This window comes from Poecilia formosa, unplaced genomic scaffold (genome assembly GCF_000485575.1).
Source record: "Poecilia formosa unplaced genomic scaffold, Poecilia_formosa-5.1.2 Scaffold54, whole genome shotgun sequence".
NCBI lineage: Eukaryota > Metazoa > Chordata > Actinopteri > Cyprinodontiformes > Poeciliidae > Poecilia > Poecilia formosa.
Genome location: NW_006799993.1, coordinates 239,421 through 259,487, shown reverse-complemented (window position 1 = coordinate 259,487; position 20,067 = coordinate 239,421). Strand labels below are relative to the sequence as shown.

Below are 20,067 nucleotides of genomic sequence, written 5' to 3'. Positions count from 1 at the left end.
GTAAAGCAGAAGTGAATGGTACAGTCCGGCCCTGCTCTTCGCTGTTTTTGTATCTGCTGTAGAGCGGATTCAACCGCCAAGTAAGTTACGCTCTGCTGTGGTTAGCCCAGGAAGTTACAGAGCAGTTTTTATTTTCCTTTTCCCCCCCTACAAACAGACAACTGGATTTAATCGGATAGAGATACACGGATGATGTCAGAGTCATAAGATGTAGTGAGGGGACTTGGTGTCTTTTTTTGTTCTCCTCTCTTAAAGGGAATCTGTTAATCTTGTGAGACACTGTTATTACTGTGGAGCTAACACAGTCAAGCCTCATGTTTTCGTCAAGCCAGGAGGAGCACTGCGCTCCGTCCAAAGACCCGGTGAAGTACGGGGAGTTGGTGGTGCTGGGGTAAGATTATGGCATATTTATTTTTAAATTTACTAGTTCAGGACGAACAAGAGAGCGAGTGTTTAGTGTCTTAAAAGTTTCCCCGGATGTTCCTCTACCTCGCTCTGCCGAGCCGCTATAAGCTGACTCTGAATTAGCAGGAATGTGTGTGTTTTTCATTTATTTACGGTGTCGGTCGGATTTAACTCGGGAGGCCGTTGGGCTTAGTTTAGAAATTTACGAGCTCACGTTACTCCTCAAAGCAGACACGTGCGCAGTCAGATATGCGGTCCAGTTGTTGTTGTTGATGATGATGATGATGTTGATGTTGATGATGATGATGTCTCGCCCCCTGATAACCAGTAGGGTATAGAAACTAAAGCCTGACCAGATAATAAACACGTTCAGGACAACTTTAGGTGCACCTCCTGCTTCCCAGCAGCCCCAGCCGGAGCGCTCCTCCCTGCCTTGGAAGTTGGATTCACGGGGCTTCAGGAATTCGGAAGTCGTGGTGGTCCCCACCCCCAGGCCCCCCGGCTGCTTCCTTTTCGGCTGCCACAACCCCAACCCTGCACAACTTTTGTTCTAACACGCACCATTGTCTGTCCCTGCTGGAAGGATTAATAATTACTCCCCAAGGCATTGTTTAGTTGAATTATATCACCACACAAATAGGCACTAATATCAGAACAGCCTTGGAAGCTTAACTCCTGACAGGATCAAGTTGAGAATGATGAAAGTAAGCAGTACAACTTGATCTTCATTGTGAAATTCTAAAGCCACATTGTGCAAGTCAGAGGACAGGAAGTTACTGTGCATATGTCATCACTAATAGGACACAAGTCATCCAATTCTTTAAAAACAAAGCCAGGGGGTATGTTAGAGTTTGCATTGCATGCCTGTGGTCAAAATCTATGTAGATCCTCGGACTCCCATCCCAAGGGGCGTGATTGAACATCCACAAAGTAATTAAAAAGTGGGAAAGTCTTAGTACAGGGATTCCTGCACCGATTGCAGTTTTCTGGACGATCTACTTTAAAAATTCTGGCCTTCTGTTTTCAGTTTTGGCTGATACTGATTTGTTTTACTAATGACTCAGGTGTTATAAGGTCACAATACACATTCAATGTTCCAATCTTATCATGAGAAACATCAAACAATACCTGTGAAACAATAATCTTCCATGGCAGAACAGATGGAGACAGTGGGTGACTTTCAGACCTTTGCAGATGTCTGAAGATCGATTTTCGATGTGCTAGGATTAACTAAACCATTTCTATTTGCTAAATGCCAGAATGATAGGGGAGAATGGTTCAGTTTGCATCATATCCAGAAGTTTACACACACACTATAGGTACTTACCAACTGATATGACTTTAAAAACTTCCAATGTTTATGTCCCAACATTGGACATAAACGGGGGAACATTTGTGGATAAAGAAAGGCCTTAAAACTCACCACTCTCTTGCGTAATTTAATGGGAAACTCAAAAGACAACATATCAGGAAAAAACATTGTGAACTTTGGGTATGATTTCCAGATGGCTGAAGGTGCAATGTTCATCTGTCATCTGAGAACTGTGTGTATGAGCCACACAGGAGGTAGGAGCATCATGTTGTGTGGGAGTTTTGCTGCAGGAGGAACTGGTGCAACTGGTAAAAATATAGATGGCATCACGTGGAAAGAACATTTTGTGGAAATGTTGAAGTAACATCTCAAGACATCATCCAGGAAGTTAAACCTTCCCCACAAAAAAGTCTTCCAAATGGATAGTGACAATATGGATCCCTCTAAGTTAATTAGAACATGGCTTACGGAGAGTCTGTGGGCCAAGCTGAAAAGTTTTGTGCTACAAACCTGACTCAGCAGAATCAGTTTGGTTGGGGGGAATGGACCAAAATTACAGCAAACTATTGGTTGTGTAAGAATTTCCAAAACATTTGACTTAAGTCAGGCAGTTTACAATAAAAGGCATTGTCAAGAAAGCCTGTAAAATTTCATCTCTCATTTAGCAAAAATGGTCATTTAAATGAGACCATTTCAAGGACTTTCTGAGTCAACTTTTGGACTCCAAAAGTCCAAAAGTGACTGGATTTCTTTTCTGGTATTAAGCAACACAGCAGCAGTGGAAATAAATGCCGTCTCCCTCTTTTCAATAAAAACATAAAAATAATTTTACATATTTTTCTTTTTTAATTTACACGTATCTCAGGTTTATTATTAGCTCCAATGTGAATATCACAAAATAAACTAATATCATGTGAAATAAGGTAGAAACAAAAGTCTGTGTTGTTATTTTCAGCTGGGTTTTAGCTGTAGAGGAAGTTTAGTTTTTACCCTGAAGTACCAGTTCCCTGAAAAAGTGCATGAAAGCCTGATCTGTGTGGTGTTGTCTATCTTTGTATGTTGTTTTTTATGCTTTTTTGTACGCTATTGTGCAAAAGTACAATTGGAAAATCTTCTCTTTACGTTCAAAACAAGGAGAATTTGTCCATGATGGACAAAAGTAAAGCTGCAACTTATTCATAACAAAGGTGAAATACCTTGAACTAGAGAAGTAGGAATCTCAGTTTGAGACTTCTTGCAGCGGAATACTTCCTTAATCATTAACCTTAATGTTAATGATTAAGAAAGCTAATATTTCAGTATTAGCTGCATCTTGTTTCAGAACTATTGAATCCTTCAAACGTCAATCCAGATTTGTGGAAAATTACCAGTATTACAAAGCAAGAACTGTGTGTAATCATTTATTTTTTTTATTTTTTTTTTAAGAAGAAAACTCTAAACATCATTCTGGATAATCAAGTTGCAACATGTCCAATACTCTGTCATGCTTTGCGTTGTCAGTGATTAGACTTTGGTCAGTATTTTTACTCTCCTCAAAGTTTGACATGAATTATTAACAGTTCTCGTAGTTTATGCTGTTCGAATCTCACATTTACAGCACTTGAAGCGAATAGCAGCAAAGTTATAGACTGGGGAGTAGAGTGGGCGGCTTTGTCCTTCGCCTCCAGCTGCCCATTCAACAGCCATCCTGCTTATTGTAAAGGACAAAAAGCAGCGCTGACTGGTTATCACCCAGGGCTGAGCGTGTGGTGTGTTTGACGCCTGGACTTTTGTTCTCCCTCCTGACATCAAGACACGTACGTGAATCAGATGTGACGGGTGCATAATCACTGCCGTGACATCACATCCCCATTGATAAAGCCGATGGTAGACGAGATAGCTGTCAGCATGGCACAAAGCTTGTTTGAGCTGCAGTTTCCCTCGGCGGCTTGTTGTCACGGCCGCGGCGGCTCTTATTACTTGCATGGCTGCCCGCCATCTCCGCCGCTCTCTGCTGAGGTGGGATTGGCTCGGTGCTGGTCAGCGAACGGAGGAAGGGGGGGAGCTGGAGCTGGACGGGTATCTTGGAAATGAAAGAACGGATTGATCAGGACTCGGTCTTTGCTTTTCCTCAGCTTCCTCTGTTCATTGTGGCTCGGAGACTGGGCCCATTGAGGGAACTTTCTACATTTTTGCCATGAAAAAGTGCTCAGTAAAAAAGAAGCCAGCTTAGCTTTGTTACGGACTTCCACTGATTGTCGATACATTACTCCTTCAGCAGAAACTTATTACAGAAAAGAAAGCTGTCTTTTAAAAGTTTGTGTTTAGTTTTGTTTCACCCTCTATGACCCTGTTGGATCAACTCAGTGTACAGTAGCTGGAACATTTTTTATGTTCTCTTTGGAGCTGAAATCAACAAATGATGAATCAATTGTTGAAATAACTGTCAACTAATTTAGTAATCGATCATTAGCTGGAGTATGCAGACTCAAAAAAAGCAAATCAGAGCAGTATTTAAGCCAAAATTTTACAACATGTATACGGTTTGTATTTAAGATGAAAAAACCTTTGTCTGTAAATACGTTTTACCCAAAACTCCTCATTAGCATAGATTTATCTTCACCTAGTTTAAATTCATTAAACAAATACTATATTACTGCGTTTGGGTAATAAAATATTTATTTTCTTGTTTAAGTGTGGAATTTAATTATTTAGGGTTTGTTTGCATCTTCTACTATTGTATGAAAAAACTTAAGTGAAATGAGAACTCTGTAGAATGTGACTACTCTTTTATAGGACTAATGGATTAATTGCCAGGATAAGCTATAGAATCATTGATTACTAAAATAATCATCAGTTGCAGCCCTCGTCTTTTTGCAGATTTCTTTTTCCTTGTTCCAAAGTGCATGTTTAAAGTATAATTCTTTAATTGAAAAGGCTTTCCAAACAAGCCTGACACTATGAAAACCTAATCACTCCGTAGACCTGTTTGTACCATCAAATGTTAGCAAGGTTTTTTTTTTTATGGTGAAGGAATTTTGAACCACTTTTCTTTGTAGAATTGTTAAATTCAGTCACAAGAGAGTTTTCAAGCAGACATAGCATGTATGAAGTCATGCCACTTAAATCCATCTCAGTTGGATTTAAGTTCGGGCTTTGACTAGGCCTTGTTTTCATTTGATTAAACTTGGAGGTGGACTTGCTGGTGTGTTTCACCCCATATTCCTACTGCACACTACCACACTACCACCACTATGTTTGTATGATATTCTCTCTTGTTCCCTTTAGTCTTGTCAGTCCAGAGAATATTTTTCCAAAAGTCTTTGGGGTTGTTTAGATGTTTTTTTTTTTTTTTTGGTAAATGTGATACGACCATGTTGTGTTATTTTTAGCCAGCAGGAACGCTGAAACCCTTTCCAGGCCGATTGGTGTCACTTTGTTTCTCGTCTGTTCTTCAGTTTCTTGACATCAGGTCTACTTCATGTTGTCAAATGGGTTCTGTATAGGTGAGTTTTTGATTCTACAAAATCAGGGCATAATCAAGCCTAAAAAGATTGAACGAATCTGTCCTTAAAAAAAATGTGGTTTTTAGCAGTTAATTGTTGTTTTGCCAATCGAGGTGATTACTCACTTGGGGCCTGGTTGGTTTGGTTAGCTTTTTCCCATTAATAAATAAAATGACGATTTAAAGACTACATTTTTTTATTTAAATGATAAATTGAAGGGTGGCAAAAGCAGAAGAAACCTATAAGGGGAGCAGACGCCTTTTCACAGCACCGTATCTCCTTCGTGTTCTGTAATCGGTACACTTTGACATTAACACAAGAGGTAGGAGGTGCTGTTGGCTCCTTACTGCAGCCCTGGAGGATACGCGATATGCCACAGTCTTCTAATCCCTGCTGCTAAATATTGGAAGGTAAATCCGCCGTCTGCCTGGCACAGGTCAAAAGGGAACGTGATCACAATTAGTTGGTAGAGCCGCTTTAAAGAGCCTGTCCTAGCTAATGTGACGGTGGCAGCTCCCGGATGACATGATATTGTTCTACGGCGTGATGATGAATTAATTTAAAGCTTGTGGAGCTTTTTATTACAGACTTAGAGGTTATGTTCTTCAGCATAATTCATCATGGTGAAAATGCTAAGCTTCGTGTCAGCTGAATACATGCTTAGTGTGAGACATTCAGGAGCCAGCCAGTGCTGAGTGTACGTCTGAACAATGCAGGCCTTTATTTAGGCTGGGAGTTTCTACGGTTGATCTAGGATGTTTGTCAACTGCTCTCATCCATCATGGGGTTCAAATCTTAAGCAAACACACACAGTGCAGCGTGTGTGTTAGTGTAAATTTGGATTTTATTGCAAAATTGAAACAATAAATCAGAACAGTGATGGCAGAAGGAGTGACCTCAAGCATTGGCTTGTTTCCAGTAGGCCTTCAAAGCAAAACTTTTCAATCTGCTGAAGTTGTTTGCCATTTCTGTGGTTTTCATGATATCCCAACGTATTGTTACAGAGTGCTGCTCCTCCCCCACATATTGCTGTAAAAACATACATTGTTGCAGCTGGTAAGGGCTGTGTGTTCTGCATCTTTGCTTAGATGCATCACAAATTTTAAAAGCAGCAGCATATACTTTAATTATACATATGCTATAGATTAAGAAACCAGTTGGAATGCAATATTTATTGGTAATTATATTCATGTCTTGAAGTCACTTTGCCCAATAGATATAAGATATTCAGCCTGACGGAAGGATATGTGAAAAGAGCGGCGTGTGGAAAACATTTCGTGATATTTCAATTTCAGGTTATGTTAGAAACAATAAGAAATCGTTGGAAAACAAACAAACAAACAAACATTTCTATGCTGTATAATTTTAGCTGCAGTAGAAATAATTGTTGCTTTTGTAATTTAAATGAAAACAATTAGATCAGGGGTGTCAGACTAGTTTTATTTCAGGCACATCAGAATGCTGTCAGAGGAACGGTTATAGCAGAATGTATTGATAAAACTACTTATTAACAAACAGTTAAAATATTATAGTGCTACAATGAGTACTTCTTAAAATTAAATGGCATATAACAACTTTTTAATTTATGTAATTTAGCACTATACAAATAAAACTGGTTTGATTTGACTTATAAAATAATATCTTCAAGTGTGACCCTCTGGAGTCCTGAGGGCCACGTATATAAATTTGACCAAATTGAGTTTGACATATGTGAATGAAGTTATGCTGTAGGTCATAGATTGAAGATTTTATCTAAATACTATGGCATTGGTTCATTCAAATCTCAGAAAAAAAAATGTGTTAGATTTATAAAAGCAGAGGTTCTATTAGGAATGAAGTGCACACTCTCAAACATTATAAAAAATGTGAGTAAAAATGAACAAAAAAAGCCATAAACTTGCTTTAGTTGTACGTTTTCCATAGAATCCGCCTTCCTGGCTCTCTGTGGGTGGCTTGTCTTACAGGCCAGCTTTGTGCACAGTGCTGACTGGGACCATGTGTTTCCCTGCCTGGCCAGCCGTATGGAGACACGGGACAGGTGGGCCAGCTTAGGAGGGAGTTGAGGGAGGAGGCGAAGGAGGTTCTGTCGCCTTTATGTTGTAACAAAGACGAGAGGAGTCCCATCATGGCGCGGCCGGTTGAACCTCTTCCCTCAGATGAACTGCTATGCAAAGTTGGGGCGTTGGATGTAAATATTTCTGCTAGACGGTGTGGCTGTTTAGCGCTCCGTGGTTACGTGTGCGGGTGTGAGCAGAAGGTCTGCGTGTTGGATGGGAGTAAAGCATGGGGTGACCCAGCTGTAGGAACCAGCTGGTGGACAGAAAGTGGATCAGTCCCACCGGAAAGGGCTCCTCCATTCATGAGGAGGAGCTTGGGCGAGGTGCCTTGCTCTGGACAGAAGGGGCAAAGCTGGAATCTGGTGTGAAGGGATCAGGAAGCACAGAGCTTGTGGATTTGAGTAAAGGCTCTCAAATCATGTCAAATCTAAAATTATTCTGACGATTAATCGATTGATCGCATAAAAAGTTGGGATATTGTGCAGATTTTCATTTAATCATGTAAGCCTTCTTTATACAACATTATTCATACATTAAAAGATGCAAAAGAACAAATAATTTAATCCCTTTTTTTACATAAGAAAATAAACATTTCATTGCCTAAAAATGCAATAACAGCATTTCTTTAGTGTACGCTCGATTGTTGGTAGCAAAAGGGTTCATCTGCAGCCAAAAAAATTCTTCTACCATCATCTGTTGACTACTTTTTTGATTAGCCAATTAATAACTGGATAGAAAAAAGATGCTTAACAAGTTTTTCTTCTTACACAGTTTGAACCAGGTGAACCTAAAACTGTCACATGAGCTCCTGGTAGACCGTATTTACAGACAAGCAAGGCTTTTTCTTATCTTCAATGCAGTGTATACATTTGTTGTATAGCTTCAGCTTAATTACTGCTCTGAGGGTGTTGTTCTTTCACAAAATGTCATGTTTTATTTAGTGTTTGTATTCTCCAGTAAACAATTAATCGATTACTAGATTAGTTGCCGATTATTTCAATAATCGATTAATCACGATTGATCCAATTAATCGTTTTAGCCCTAGTAGCTTTCTATGTACTTCTGTTAAAATATGCTCAGTTTGCCACACAGTCTGCGCATTTTAAAATGTGTTCCTGCTTGTAGCTGCAGTTTACGCAGCCCCACTCAGTGAAATCACCAGAGTGCATTATGTAATAAGAGACATTATCCAAGGTGACGCTTAGATTACTAATATGGTGTATTAGATTGCCAGTGATGTAATGCGTGGAAAAGCTCCCATTCAAAGCACGCAAATGTTTCTAAATCTCCATGTGTACTTTTTATATGATTACAAGAATTTTGCCTGCAAATCTCATTACACACATCTTTTTGGAGCTGCAAAAAAATGGCTTTTTATCCAGAGGGGGAAAAAAATAACTGTGAATGCTGTCCTTTTCTCCACCCCGTCCTAACCCCCACCTCCCCACTGTGACAGGTACAATGGCTCTCTGCCCAATGGAGATCGGGGTAGACGGAAAAGCAGATTTGCGCTTTTGAAGAGGACCAAAGCCAACGGTGTTAAGCCGAGCACCGTGCACATCCTCAACACACCCCAGGATAGCAAGGTACAGAACAAAAGATGACTTAAGACTTAATGAACACACTGTCACTGTGAATGGTGTGTATTTTGGACCAAATATGTATGAATGAAGGTGTGAAATGTTGTTTTTCTCCTGAATCTGGTGGAGTTAAAGTGAAGGGAGAGTCTTTCGGCAGCACGGTTTCCTGTTCTCTGTCCCTCATGGAACCTGAATGTACGTTGCTGTTGGCCTTGGCCATTGTGTTGACATTTCCAGTTCAATAACCATAGTTCCTAGCTGGGCCTCATTGCTTCTCTTCACACCAGAGAGCCAGGATAACATGTTTCCCTTCCCGCATTCCTCCTCTCGGTTCCAGAGCCAGGCCGTTAAACAAGGAGCTGCTTTTCTCTGCTGTTATTCAGACGTTTGTTCTCGCTTTAGCTCTCCGACCAAAGGCTCTCAGGTTCAGGTTTCTGTCACCTTGTGTAACGTGACTCCTGGTATCTGCTCAGAAGGTTTTCTTTCTGGGAGAAAGGCCTTTTCACAACAGAGACGGAACTTTATAGCTGAATGTTGGGAAGAAGTGGTTTAAAAAAAAGGATTTGTACTCCTTGAACTTGTTCACATTTTGTCAGGTTACAGCCTCGGACCTCAGTCTGTTTTTTAGAGATCATACGTGATAAAATTTAGTTCAGTTCCCTTTAATCCTGGGATGCCCATAGTGTGGCCCTTGGGCCAATTTGCGGCCCCTGGACTTCTTTTCTGTGGCTCCCAACTGCAGTTTGATAGTGGTTCAAATTTAACCTGCCAGCACGGATGACTGATGCAGTGGAGAATTTATTTACTGGCAAGTTAAAATCCTTAAACATGAGGAGCAAAACACATGTTTACTTTTTAATATCCACACCTTGGTCTTATTTTTTAAATTTGATAATAAGTAGGACTTTTACTTGAAAGCAGACTCTATACCCAAATGTTTTTATCAAGTTGTTGAACTCTGCTAAGTCTTGAAAGTGTTTTCAGAAAGAGTGACCTGAATCCTGTTTTAACTGCAAGAAATAGGCAAAAAAAATCATTTCCCAGGCCAAGAAAATAGAAAACAGTTGATCTCCAAAATATTTACGTATTGTATATTTTTTGTGTTTTGATCCACAATGTTTTGATCCACAAAGATTTGCAGAAACCCATTTCCTACAAATCTCCAACCACCCTATTCTTATCAATATTTTGAACACTAAGTTTAATTTTTTTCAGCATGCTAACAAGAAAACATCACAATAAAATGTGTCTTATTTCTTTAGTTTTTCAAAAAATTTTAGGCCTCCAAACATTTTGACTTGGCAATTTTGGCCCAGGTCACAAAAAAGTTTGGACACCACTGGTTTACTTTGACACCCCTAAATAAAATTCAGTTCAATCAAGTTTCCGAAGAGAATCCCGGTAAAAATGCGGCTGCTCTGCGTCTGACTCCATCCACATTGGTTTTATTTTGGTCCCTCCCTCATAAACTCCAATTTTATTCAAGTCAAAACAGCAGATTCTCCACCTAAGCTGTGAATTCCTGCAGCTCCTCCGGAGATGCCGTGATGCCTCGACCCACGGTTGTTGGTTTGGTTTGGGTGGAGAGCCATTCCATGGCAGCTTTGTTTTTGTGCCAGTCTCTTTTTTTTATTTTTCAGATGATGGATTGAACCGTGCTCTGTGAGACGTTCAAAGCGTGGGAAATTGTTTCCTAACCTGACCCTGCTTTATGACGCTGTGTGTTCGCTGATGTTTGCCAACAAACCTCTGAGGGCTTCACATAGCATCTGGTTTTATGCTGAGATTAAATTACACACAGGTGAACTCTGTTTACTAACTAGGTAAATACAAACATGAAATAATGCATGGTTGTCCTTTCTCTTCCACAATTATTCACTACTTTATGTAGGTTATACATTCTAAGGGAAATACACTGGAAATGTGATGAAGTTTAACTTTTGCAAAGGCAATGTGAACTGTGATGGAATATCATTTCTCAGAAATGTAGGCTGCATTGTTTGTGGCTTTAAAAGAACAATAAGTGGTGTCTGTTGGAGGCGTTTTGAGTATGGGAACTGCTGCGACGTTCTTCCTCTTTTACCTCTGTTCCTCTTTGCCACCCTGTTACCAGGCCTGGGATTATTAGTGCTGAGCGAGCGGAGGATGTTGTCGCAGTCGGCCAGCCCTCCTCCACTCCCAGCTGCACGTACCGTCAAAAATAACCATCTGCGAGAGACAAACAAGGTGCCGAGCCAATGGAGTGATTAAATATATCAAACACTGAAGGAGTCAGATGAAAGAAGCCATCTTTTTCTCCTGTTTGGAGCGGTCTTGCCAGCGCCGCTCACGCTCCCCAACAGTGCAGCCTACGAATGAACCGAGAATGCCCGGTGGCTGAACGGGAACGCTCACATGTCTGTGCACACGCTGGTGTTCATGACAGATATTGAGAAGCTCGCATGATGCCGCTGCCAGCCTTCGACTCGCTGCAGTTTATTTTGACTCAAGTCGAGGGGGAACACGGTTATTTTTACTCGTCTTTCTGTTTTGTTTTTTTTTGTTTTTTTGTGTGCAAGCACTCGTTTTCCTTTAGCTGCCGAACAGGTGGAGCAGCGTTTGTTTGCGGCGATGATGACATTTGTCCCCCGTCTGTGTCTGAAGTTACAGCAGAGCGTTGCGGCTCCGGTGACCCACTTTCTCTCTCTCCCTTTTTCCCCTCCCCGCACGTGACAAAATAGGAAAGGAGGAGGGATGGGGGGTGGGGGGTTGTTTTGGAAATGGCATTTGCAGATAAGAGCTGGATGATGGTGGCATGTGTTTAAGTGTTGGTGAGAGCTGCTTTTTGGGCCTTAACGCGCCCTCCCCTCAGCGCGCTGACTGGCAGATCAGCCGCTTGGCGAGCTCATGCTAACCGAGGGCCAGCGGGCAGTTTATGGTCACTGTCATGGGAGTGTGAGTTTACAGGCTTTTCTCTGTTCCTGTTCCAGGAATTTGTACCGCACTGTGCAACTTAAGGTAATGCAATAAAGAAATTGTGCAATAAATTGGAGGAATTATTTTGTTGTACTCTTTGTCTGTAAAGAGGAAAAAAAACAAGGACGAAAGTATGCACAGCTCCACCGCTGGATGGCTCTCATTTGTTGAACGGTTTGTGTCTCAGTACTGGCGTTGGTTTGGTTTCCTCCGTTGTAAAGCTAGCAGGAGTGGAGGGAGGGATTGCGCAAGGATGTTTTGTGGCACTGTTCCTGTAAATGACTGGTGGTATTGAAGCCACAAACAAGATGTAAAAGTAAAAGGATTCACTTCTTTGTGAATTAAGGCAGTAAGTTTCAGATGCGGTGCCTGGCAAAAGTATTCATACCCCATGAAGCTTTTCACTTTTTACCACATTAAAACCACAAGCTTAAGTATTCTATGGGAATTTTAATTAATAGACCAACTCAAAGTGGTGCATAGTTAAGTGGAAGAAACACTGCTGCATAATTTTCAACTTTACAAATGAAAAATATTAGTTTTCATTTTTTCCCCCTTTATCCCGTTACACACAAATGAAATTCAGTGCAATCAGTTGCCTTCAGAAGTCGACTATATTGCACCTGTGTGATTTTAACATGAGTGTAAATCAACTGAACATTAACAAAAAATTAACTAAGAAACTCAACGCAAAGAAAATTAACTTATATGCCAACATCTTTGACCACAGAGAAATAAAACATTTTAAGACATATGGAACAAAAATGAACAACAGAGAAAGGATTAAAACGTAAGCACAAATAAAACACCTAAGGATGACGATGAGGATTCGTTTTATCATCAAATGCAGTTTAGGAACATTTGGATTTAGATCTTTATATTTTCCAGTTCTAGCTCAGTATGAAAATAAAATCACATGGAAATATTTTTTGTATTTCCAGACTGTCCGAATGCCTAACATGTTTTGTCCTGCCTTCATTGTGTCCTTCTTTTAGGGCTGAGTAATAATATCGATTTTGCGATATATATCGATATTTTCTTTCCTGGAAAAAATCAATAATCATCCGCAAGTATCGTAGCATCCAACTGTCACCTTGCTCACTCACTGCTTGCTTCGCCGGGAGAGTGATTAGGTCATCAGGCTTAGAGTGATTCCTTCAGATGTTAAGTGTCGAGGTTAAAAAGGTATCAAACTATTCAGAGCAGGGTACTTGGTGCACTTTATTTACTTTACAAATGCATGTAAGCTACAGTTTGTACTGTTTCAATTAAAAGAAACATGTTTTCTCACCACTTCTTTGATTCATTTTGTCCAGCTGTCGACTTTAAGTCTGTGTCCATGTCCAACCAGAGCCAGGTATTGTGTAGTTGGTGCTTTTAATCAGTTTTCAGTTAAATTAATTCAGTCCAACTCTATAACAGTCACAAAATGTCACCAAAATCACTCTGTCCCTCTAAAATCTTTTAGAAAATCCCAAAAGTGTATTGAATTGTATCATTTGCTGAATATCGTAATATATATTGTATCAGGAGCAGAATATTGTGTATTGTATCGCATCGTGAGATTATTGTATCACTACAGCCCTACCTTCTTTCCTAACATACTTCTGTCAGTTTTGCTTTTTTTTTTATCCTTACTGACGTCTTTCCTTACTTAATTACTCACCTCCAGTTTCTGGTATTCACAGCTTCCGTATTTAAAGCCTTTCCAGTGTTTTACATTGTAAGATGAACCAGAAGGTTTGGCGAATCTGGAAAGACTGAATATGGAAAAGTCTGGAACCTTCGCATCTAAAATGTGTATTAACCAAGTCCTAAGTCTGAAATGTGTCGTCTTCTTCCAGGTTGTGAACTGTAAAGGCCAACACAGCATCTCCTACACGCTGTCCAGGCACCAGACGGTGGTGGTGGAGTACAGCCATGATAAAGACACAGACATGTTTCAGGTGAACGCCCTGTTTAATTACGTGCTTGGTTGTAAAGGAGGCTGCATCTAAATCTCCCATGTTTTAATTAGAAGCTTGTACATTTGGAAATAATGTTAGAAAAAGACATAGTAATGTTTAAAATGTTTGTTTTAAAACTCTCAGTGACGAGGCAAAATATATATTTTTTTCTTACATTCGAAAGCCAGTACATAATGCAAAAATATATATAATGCAGACTTTATTGGAAAGTTCGAAAGAGGGGCGAAATGAGTTTCACAAAACAAGAGACGTTCACAAACGAAGGATTTTTGAAGTTCTCAGAGAAGAAAAGTGACGAAATGAAAGAGGAAATGCTTATTTCTACCTCTGGTTTCCTCTCCATCACTCTGATGCCTAGCCCCGCCCCCCTTTCACAAACTCTTTTCGTTTAGTGTGTTTTTTTGGAAGCACTATCTCAGGATTTCCCAGTGTTTTATTTGAAGCAGCACGAAGCCATCTGAATCTGAAACTGAGACAGTTTTGCCGCGTTTTTAATAAACGGATGCTAATTTTGAGACTGACGGCAGCAGCACGTTTAAAAGCGGAGCTGAGACAGGAACACGAAAAGGTCAGTCGCCTACAGGTTAGTAACATGTTATAAAAAGAGCCTCTGAGAGGCTGAGGAGCCGGGCGGGTGGGGTCCGCCGGGTGGGCCTGTAATATAAACACCATGATTTCTGTCTCAAAGTCGCTACACGGCTCCACGTTTGGTGGCCTGTAATAGAAGTTAGAGTGGCTTGCAAAAATATTTATACTCCTTGAACTTTTCCACCACTTCACAACCAAACACTTCAGTCTATTATTACTGGGAATTTATTGGGAGGAGGGGTCGGCGGCTTTTATCGTCCAAAAAGCTCCTTCTCCCTTTCTAGAGCTGCAGAACACTAACCACAATCTACGTTTAAGTAAAGACACATATATTATACATCTAATTTTATGTTTTAGAGCAAACAAAAACAATTAAAACATTTATTTTACCATATTTATGAAATAAAAAGATATTATTCAGAGCATATTGACTAAAGAAAAATACGAAAGAAACAAAATAAATAAAATTACGAGAATAAAGTCATAAAATTACGACAAGAGAAAAAGTTTACACAGCCCTCATATAAACTGTCTGGTTTATTCTCCTAAAGTAATTTCCTGTTATTGTTTGGTTGTGTTTTAGAGCACCATGGGTAACCAGAAGGTCAGTGCTAAAACTGAACAAGAACACCGGTTGTAAAACTTTATTTCCACACGAGAATGCCATGCTATGCCGTGCAGAGAAGCGAGTTTGTTTGATGAATGTTCATTTCCACGCCGAACTGCTGCGCCTTTAGACGCTAACAAACAGGATTATTTGATTGCCGCTGAAATCCTGAATCAAGCGAGAATGGTGAAAACACTTTGCTTTTATTTCTGCGTGAATTGGCCTGCTTACATCCCAAATGTTTACTCCGGCATTAGTGGAGACGGAGGTGACGCAACACGGTAGTAAAGGTGCCTCTGGCCCGACGCTTTTGAAACCTGCTTTTAACATCAAGCCGACGCTGAGCTTTCAAAAACAATCAATTTCTCAGTTTCATCATGTTCAGTGTTTATTTTTCTCGTTCCTAATTCCAGGGGTAAATATGTTTTGAAATTGTAAACTTTATTGAGGGCTTCAATGAGCTGAATGAACGATTTGTTGTGCAGATTGGACGGTCCACGGAAAATCCCATAGATTTTGTGGTTACTGACACCGTAGCGGGAGGCCAGGATGGAGAGGAGACTCAGATCACCCAGAGCACCATCTCTCGCTTCGCCTGCAGAGTCGTCTGCGAGCGCAGCCCCCCCTACACCGCTCGCATCTATGCGGCCGGATTTGACTCCTCCAAAAACATCTTCCTCGGGGTAATTACTAGTTGCTATTGATTTAAGGGGTTTCGTGAACTTCTACGTCAGTTCATGGGACGGAAGTATTCTTTTAATATAATAAAATACTATTTCTGCACCAGGAAAAAGCAGCAAAGTGGAAGAACCCTGATGGCCACATGGATGGGCTGACGACCAATGGGGTGCTTGTAATGCACCCTAAAGGAGGCTTTATGGAAGAGTCCAAGCCCGGCGTCTGGAGAGAGATCTCCGTTTGCGGAGATGTCTACACTCTGAGAGAGACCCGCTCGGCGCAGACCCCAGGAAAACTGGTGTGTTTACATACAACAGCTGCAAACTTAAATCTCATGAGTTCTAGTTCTAGTTGTGGCTCAAGCTGCACGTTTAGCGTCATTGTTCTGCTAGAAAGCAGGGAAGGTAGCAAACATTCAGCGCAGTCTTAAAACTCTAACAGGTTTTATTAGGTATTTTTTATGTAACTGAACAGCTGTGTGTAATTTTGTCGAACTTAAATCAGTCTCCCTTTTTCCAGGTGGAGAATGAGAGTAACGTCCTGCAGGACGGCTCTCTGGTGGACCTGTGTGGGGCCACTCTGCTGTGGCGCACCGCAGAGGGTCTCTTTCACACTCCCACCCAGAAGCACCTGGAGGCCCTGAGGCAGGAGATCAACGCGGCACGGCCCCAGTGCCCCGTGGGTCTCAACACGCTCGCCTTCCCCAGTATGCAGCGCAGTCGGGCCCTCTCCTCTCTGGAGGACAAGCAGCCGTGGGTCTACCTGGCGTGCGGGCACGTGCATGGCTACCACAACTGGGGCCACCGCTCCGAGCGGGAGCCCAACACCCAGCGGGAATGCCCCATGTGCCGGGTGGTGGGACCCTACGTCCCGCTGTGGCTGGGCTGTGAGCCCGCCTTCTACGTGGACACGGGCGCGCCCACTCACGCCTTTGTGCCGTGTGGACACGTGTGCTCGGAGAAGTCGGTCAAGTACTGGTCGGAGATCCCTCTGCCCCACGGCACCCACGCGTTCCACGCCGCCTGCCCCTTCTGTGCCACGCAGCTCGGCCCCTCTCAGGGCTGGTCCAAGCTGATCTTCCAGGGCCCGGTGGACTGATCCGAGGATCCCTGCTGCCGGAACGTTCTGGGAAACCGATCAGATAAAACCCGTGCGTCATTTATGCAAACCAGCCTCGAAATGGAATGAGTTTGCTTGAGTTTTGGCCGTTTACGTGGATCCTGTTCAACAGGGAGCCATTACAGATTGTTTAGGAGCTTTTCGGATGGAGTCAGAGAGTGCTCTGTCCAGACAACCAGTTGTTTTATGCAAGGCTTCGTCGTCAGGGTGTTTCGCAACACTACCATCAGATTGCTACAGAAAGTCTCTTAAACAATTGACATTTTTCTCCCACCAGGTGTCTTTGGGTCTGTTGGGAAAGGAAACAGTTGTTTAGTTTCTGATGGGACGGAGCTTTCACAGAGCCAGACAGCTGGACTGTTGGCTGGGAGAAAAGCCAGAAGGAACTTTGGGGTTTAACGGCTAAATAGCCAAAAAAAAACAAACAAAAAAATGCCTCCAATCGTTCCTCTTGGTGGTAAACTCTTAATGGCATCCAAATCACGTAACTCGCTAGAAGTGGCTTCCATTCACCGAACAAACTTTGATTTGTACAGAGATGAAATCCAGTGCCTGAGATCCCGATAAAACAAAGTGGGAATATTTTTATTAGAAATTGAAAATATATATATATTTTGTGGAAGGTAAAGGAAGAGGTGACAACCCACGTGTGCTTTACTACACTGAGGCTGTTGGGAATGTTTTGTAACCCAAATGTTAATATATTTTTCTCCTTCATATATAATGTGTGTGAGAATGAATGCATGTGTAATTAGGTGTGGGTGTGTGCGTGTGTGTGGGTAGGTCGGACTGTGTGGCCCTGCATCATTTCACCCCGACCGCTTGTTATGATCTCACATGCCAACCCGAACTGCTAGCAGCAGAGATGTCGCAGGAATTAAAAGAAGGTCACCGGGTTTCAGAATGATGGTGTGGGAATCCACCGACTCCTTTCTGCTGGCGCTCTAATTATATGACCTGCTTTCTCAGTTAATGTCAGGCCCGCTCACAGTCAAATGTGACATTTTGGCTTTACAACTGACACCCACGTTGCTGATCAGCTTTGCACTGCTGTTAGCTTTATCCTGTACTGGGTCCGATCCAAGGCTGTTAAACCCTGGCCACGTTCTCAGTGGCATCGTGAGATTATAATGCAAGATGGGAGCGGCCACCGATTTAGTGATCCAAAGTGATCCTGTGAACCCAAACTCCTGCAATGACTGACCACTGACAGGTTGGGATTAGAGCACAGTCTGTTCTGTACCTTAGCGCAGGGTTCCTACACCCTCCCGAAGACGGTGAAAGTGTCGAATTAGCTTTTAAAGTGAAAAAGCAAAATCAGTATGGAAAACCGCTGTCTCCACGTTCCACTTGCCAGACAACAAGAATATGAATTCCTTATAACTCGCTCAAAGAAAGCGGAGTAAATTTGAGATGTATAAAAAGTAGTCGTACGTCCTCACAACTCATTTTATTTTTAATTTTTAGAGTTTACAAGCTGACCATCTCCTATTTTTGTTAGATAAAAATAATTTTCTTGCGATAAGAACCAACTGCTAACGTGACTGTTCTGATTTCTAAGTTGACATGTATCTATTGTTTCAGAAAATCCAACTTTTAATGTATCATGGTGGCTTAGTGTTTTCCAATATAGTAATAATATCTCATTATTTTGAGATGAATGAAAGGTTCATTAAGACAGAGAGATAACGAAACTGTATATTGTTACAAAATGAACATCAAGTTTTATCTTGAGATAATCTAAAAAAAAAATATATATATTTTGGGATAATGCAACCACTATTGTGGGAATAAAATTAGGTCGAGGTCTAGTTATGATTAATATAAATTAAGAATGAAAAACCCAAGAAGTCATTCGGCTTCCATTACCAAAACAAAATGAACTGGAGGAGACGTTATCTTGAAAAACCAACAAAAATACCAAAACCTGATCGTCTCAGTCATGTCATTTATAACATTAGAAAACTAACACCCTTGTAATCTTGTGGTAAGAAATAAAAGAAAAACTTGCTGACACAAAGTTGATATTTATTTCTCTCAAGATTTTGAGATAACAGATCATCAGTGTCAAAAACAAACTAGGTATTTCAGTTTTGATTTGTCTTGTTATTTTAAAGCAATGAGAAATGAATAATGGTATCACTACACATTTGAGATAACAACTTGAGATAACTCGTACTGTCAAAATCGGAACTTACAGTTTTGCTGCAAAAAAGTTTGGAGTTTGTTGCATCAGGATCAGATGTGCAAATCACATAGATAAAATATATTTTCGGCTACGAGAGTGACTGTGCAGTTTTTAGTTTGTATTGCTTCAGTATTGCTGATAATAAACCTCAAATTGGAAGAAAAAAAAAAACAACAACTAGTAAATCACATTAAACTTTTAGACCCAACTGTCTGACCTGATCCGACATTGAGATTTTTGATAATCTAACTCTTTTTTTGAGTTTTAAAGTGGAAGAACGTGTAGGAACCCTGTCTGTCTGGAATAACAATGTTATCCTGCTTTATGCCAAATTCAGCAAATGACGTTGTGGTCAGCTGAGTCAAGTCGTCCAGAACAAAGTAGCAGAGGAACTAAAACAGAAGAATCTGGGAGAAATGGCTTGAAAACACTGTTCCCATATGTGAAAATCTCATCAGTTCTGCTTGTAGTAGAGCATTAAGACGGTGGGATGTTGACTGCATTCAAGTAAACTTCCAGGCTGAATCATAAAGAATAAAATGAATTCAGGTATCCCTACAAGGGAGGGGGTGGGGGGGAAATCAATGTTTTTTTTTTTTATCATTTGGGATTTTTCCACAGAGAAACCATGTAAACATTCTTGTAATTCTTCACAAATACCAGCAGCACTACTTCTACTTCATACCACTAAGAAACCTCTTGGTTTCGGCTTATTTCATGTAACTGCCACGCAGGGTGATGCACTAAGCCTGGAACTGTACAGTAGCATTCCCCTCTAACAGTTTTAAGCTCAAACACTGTGCCCATTGCTTGAGACCGTATTCTGTAACAGCTGCAGCGTTAAACATTCCTCCTCGGTAAACATGGGTGGGGCTTGCAGTTTCTCCCAAGGGCTCGTTCTATGAAATTTGTATTTTTTTTTTTTTTTCCCCTGCAGGAATTCTGTACACAAGCCATAGAACACACCGAAACTCCTGATGCCTCCTTTGCAAAGAATAAAAATATTTTTTAAATAACAAACAGGAGCTTCTTTCTCTGACTGTCAGTTTGTATTTTATACTTGTGGTTAATGGCGGGGGGCTGCGGGGCATTTGATCCACTGATTTAAAGGGCCGTGTGCATTTGA

The 20,067-nt window shown here is 41.1% G+C and overlaps 1 protein-coding gene and 1 long non-coding RNA gene across 3 annotated transcripts; one reads left to right on the top strand and one right to left on the bottom strand.

Annotated features, from left to right (window-relative positions):
- Positions 1-37: 37 nt before the first annotated feature.
- peli2 (pellino E3 ubiquitin protein ligase family member 2) lies at positions 38-19,508 on the top strand. 2 transcript variants are annotated; one of them, XM_007553020.2, is made up of 6 exons: positions 38-391; positions 8,716-8,845; positions 13,639-13,740; positions 15,442-15,639; positions 15,744-15,932; positions 16,154-19,508. In XM_007553020.2, the coding sequence occupies exons 1-6, from the start codon at positions 315-317 to the stop codon at positions 16,730-16,732; spliced, it is 1,275 nt and encodes a 424-aa protein (XP_007553082.1). In that variant the 5' UTR covers positions 38-314; the 3' UTR covers positions 16,733-19,508. The 2 variants fall into 2 exon arrangements, with proteins under 2 accessions (XP_007553082.1, XP_016527510.1); XM_016672024.1 differs by lacking the exons at positions 38-391; positions 8,716-8,845 and adding an exon at positions 10,109-11,836.
- LOC107836376 (uncharacterized) lies at positions 11,951-13,626 on the bottom strand. Its single transcript, XR_001662258.1, has 2 exons — positions 13,383-13,626; positions 11,951-12,779 (listed from the first exon to the last, which is right to left on the bottom strand). It is a non-coding gene; the product is annotated as an uncharacterized LOC107836376 (long non-coding RNA).
- Positions 19,509-20,067: the final 559 nt, after the last annotated feature.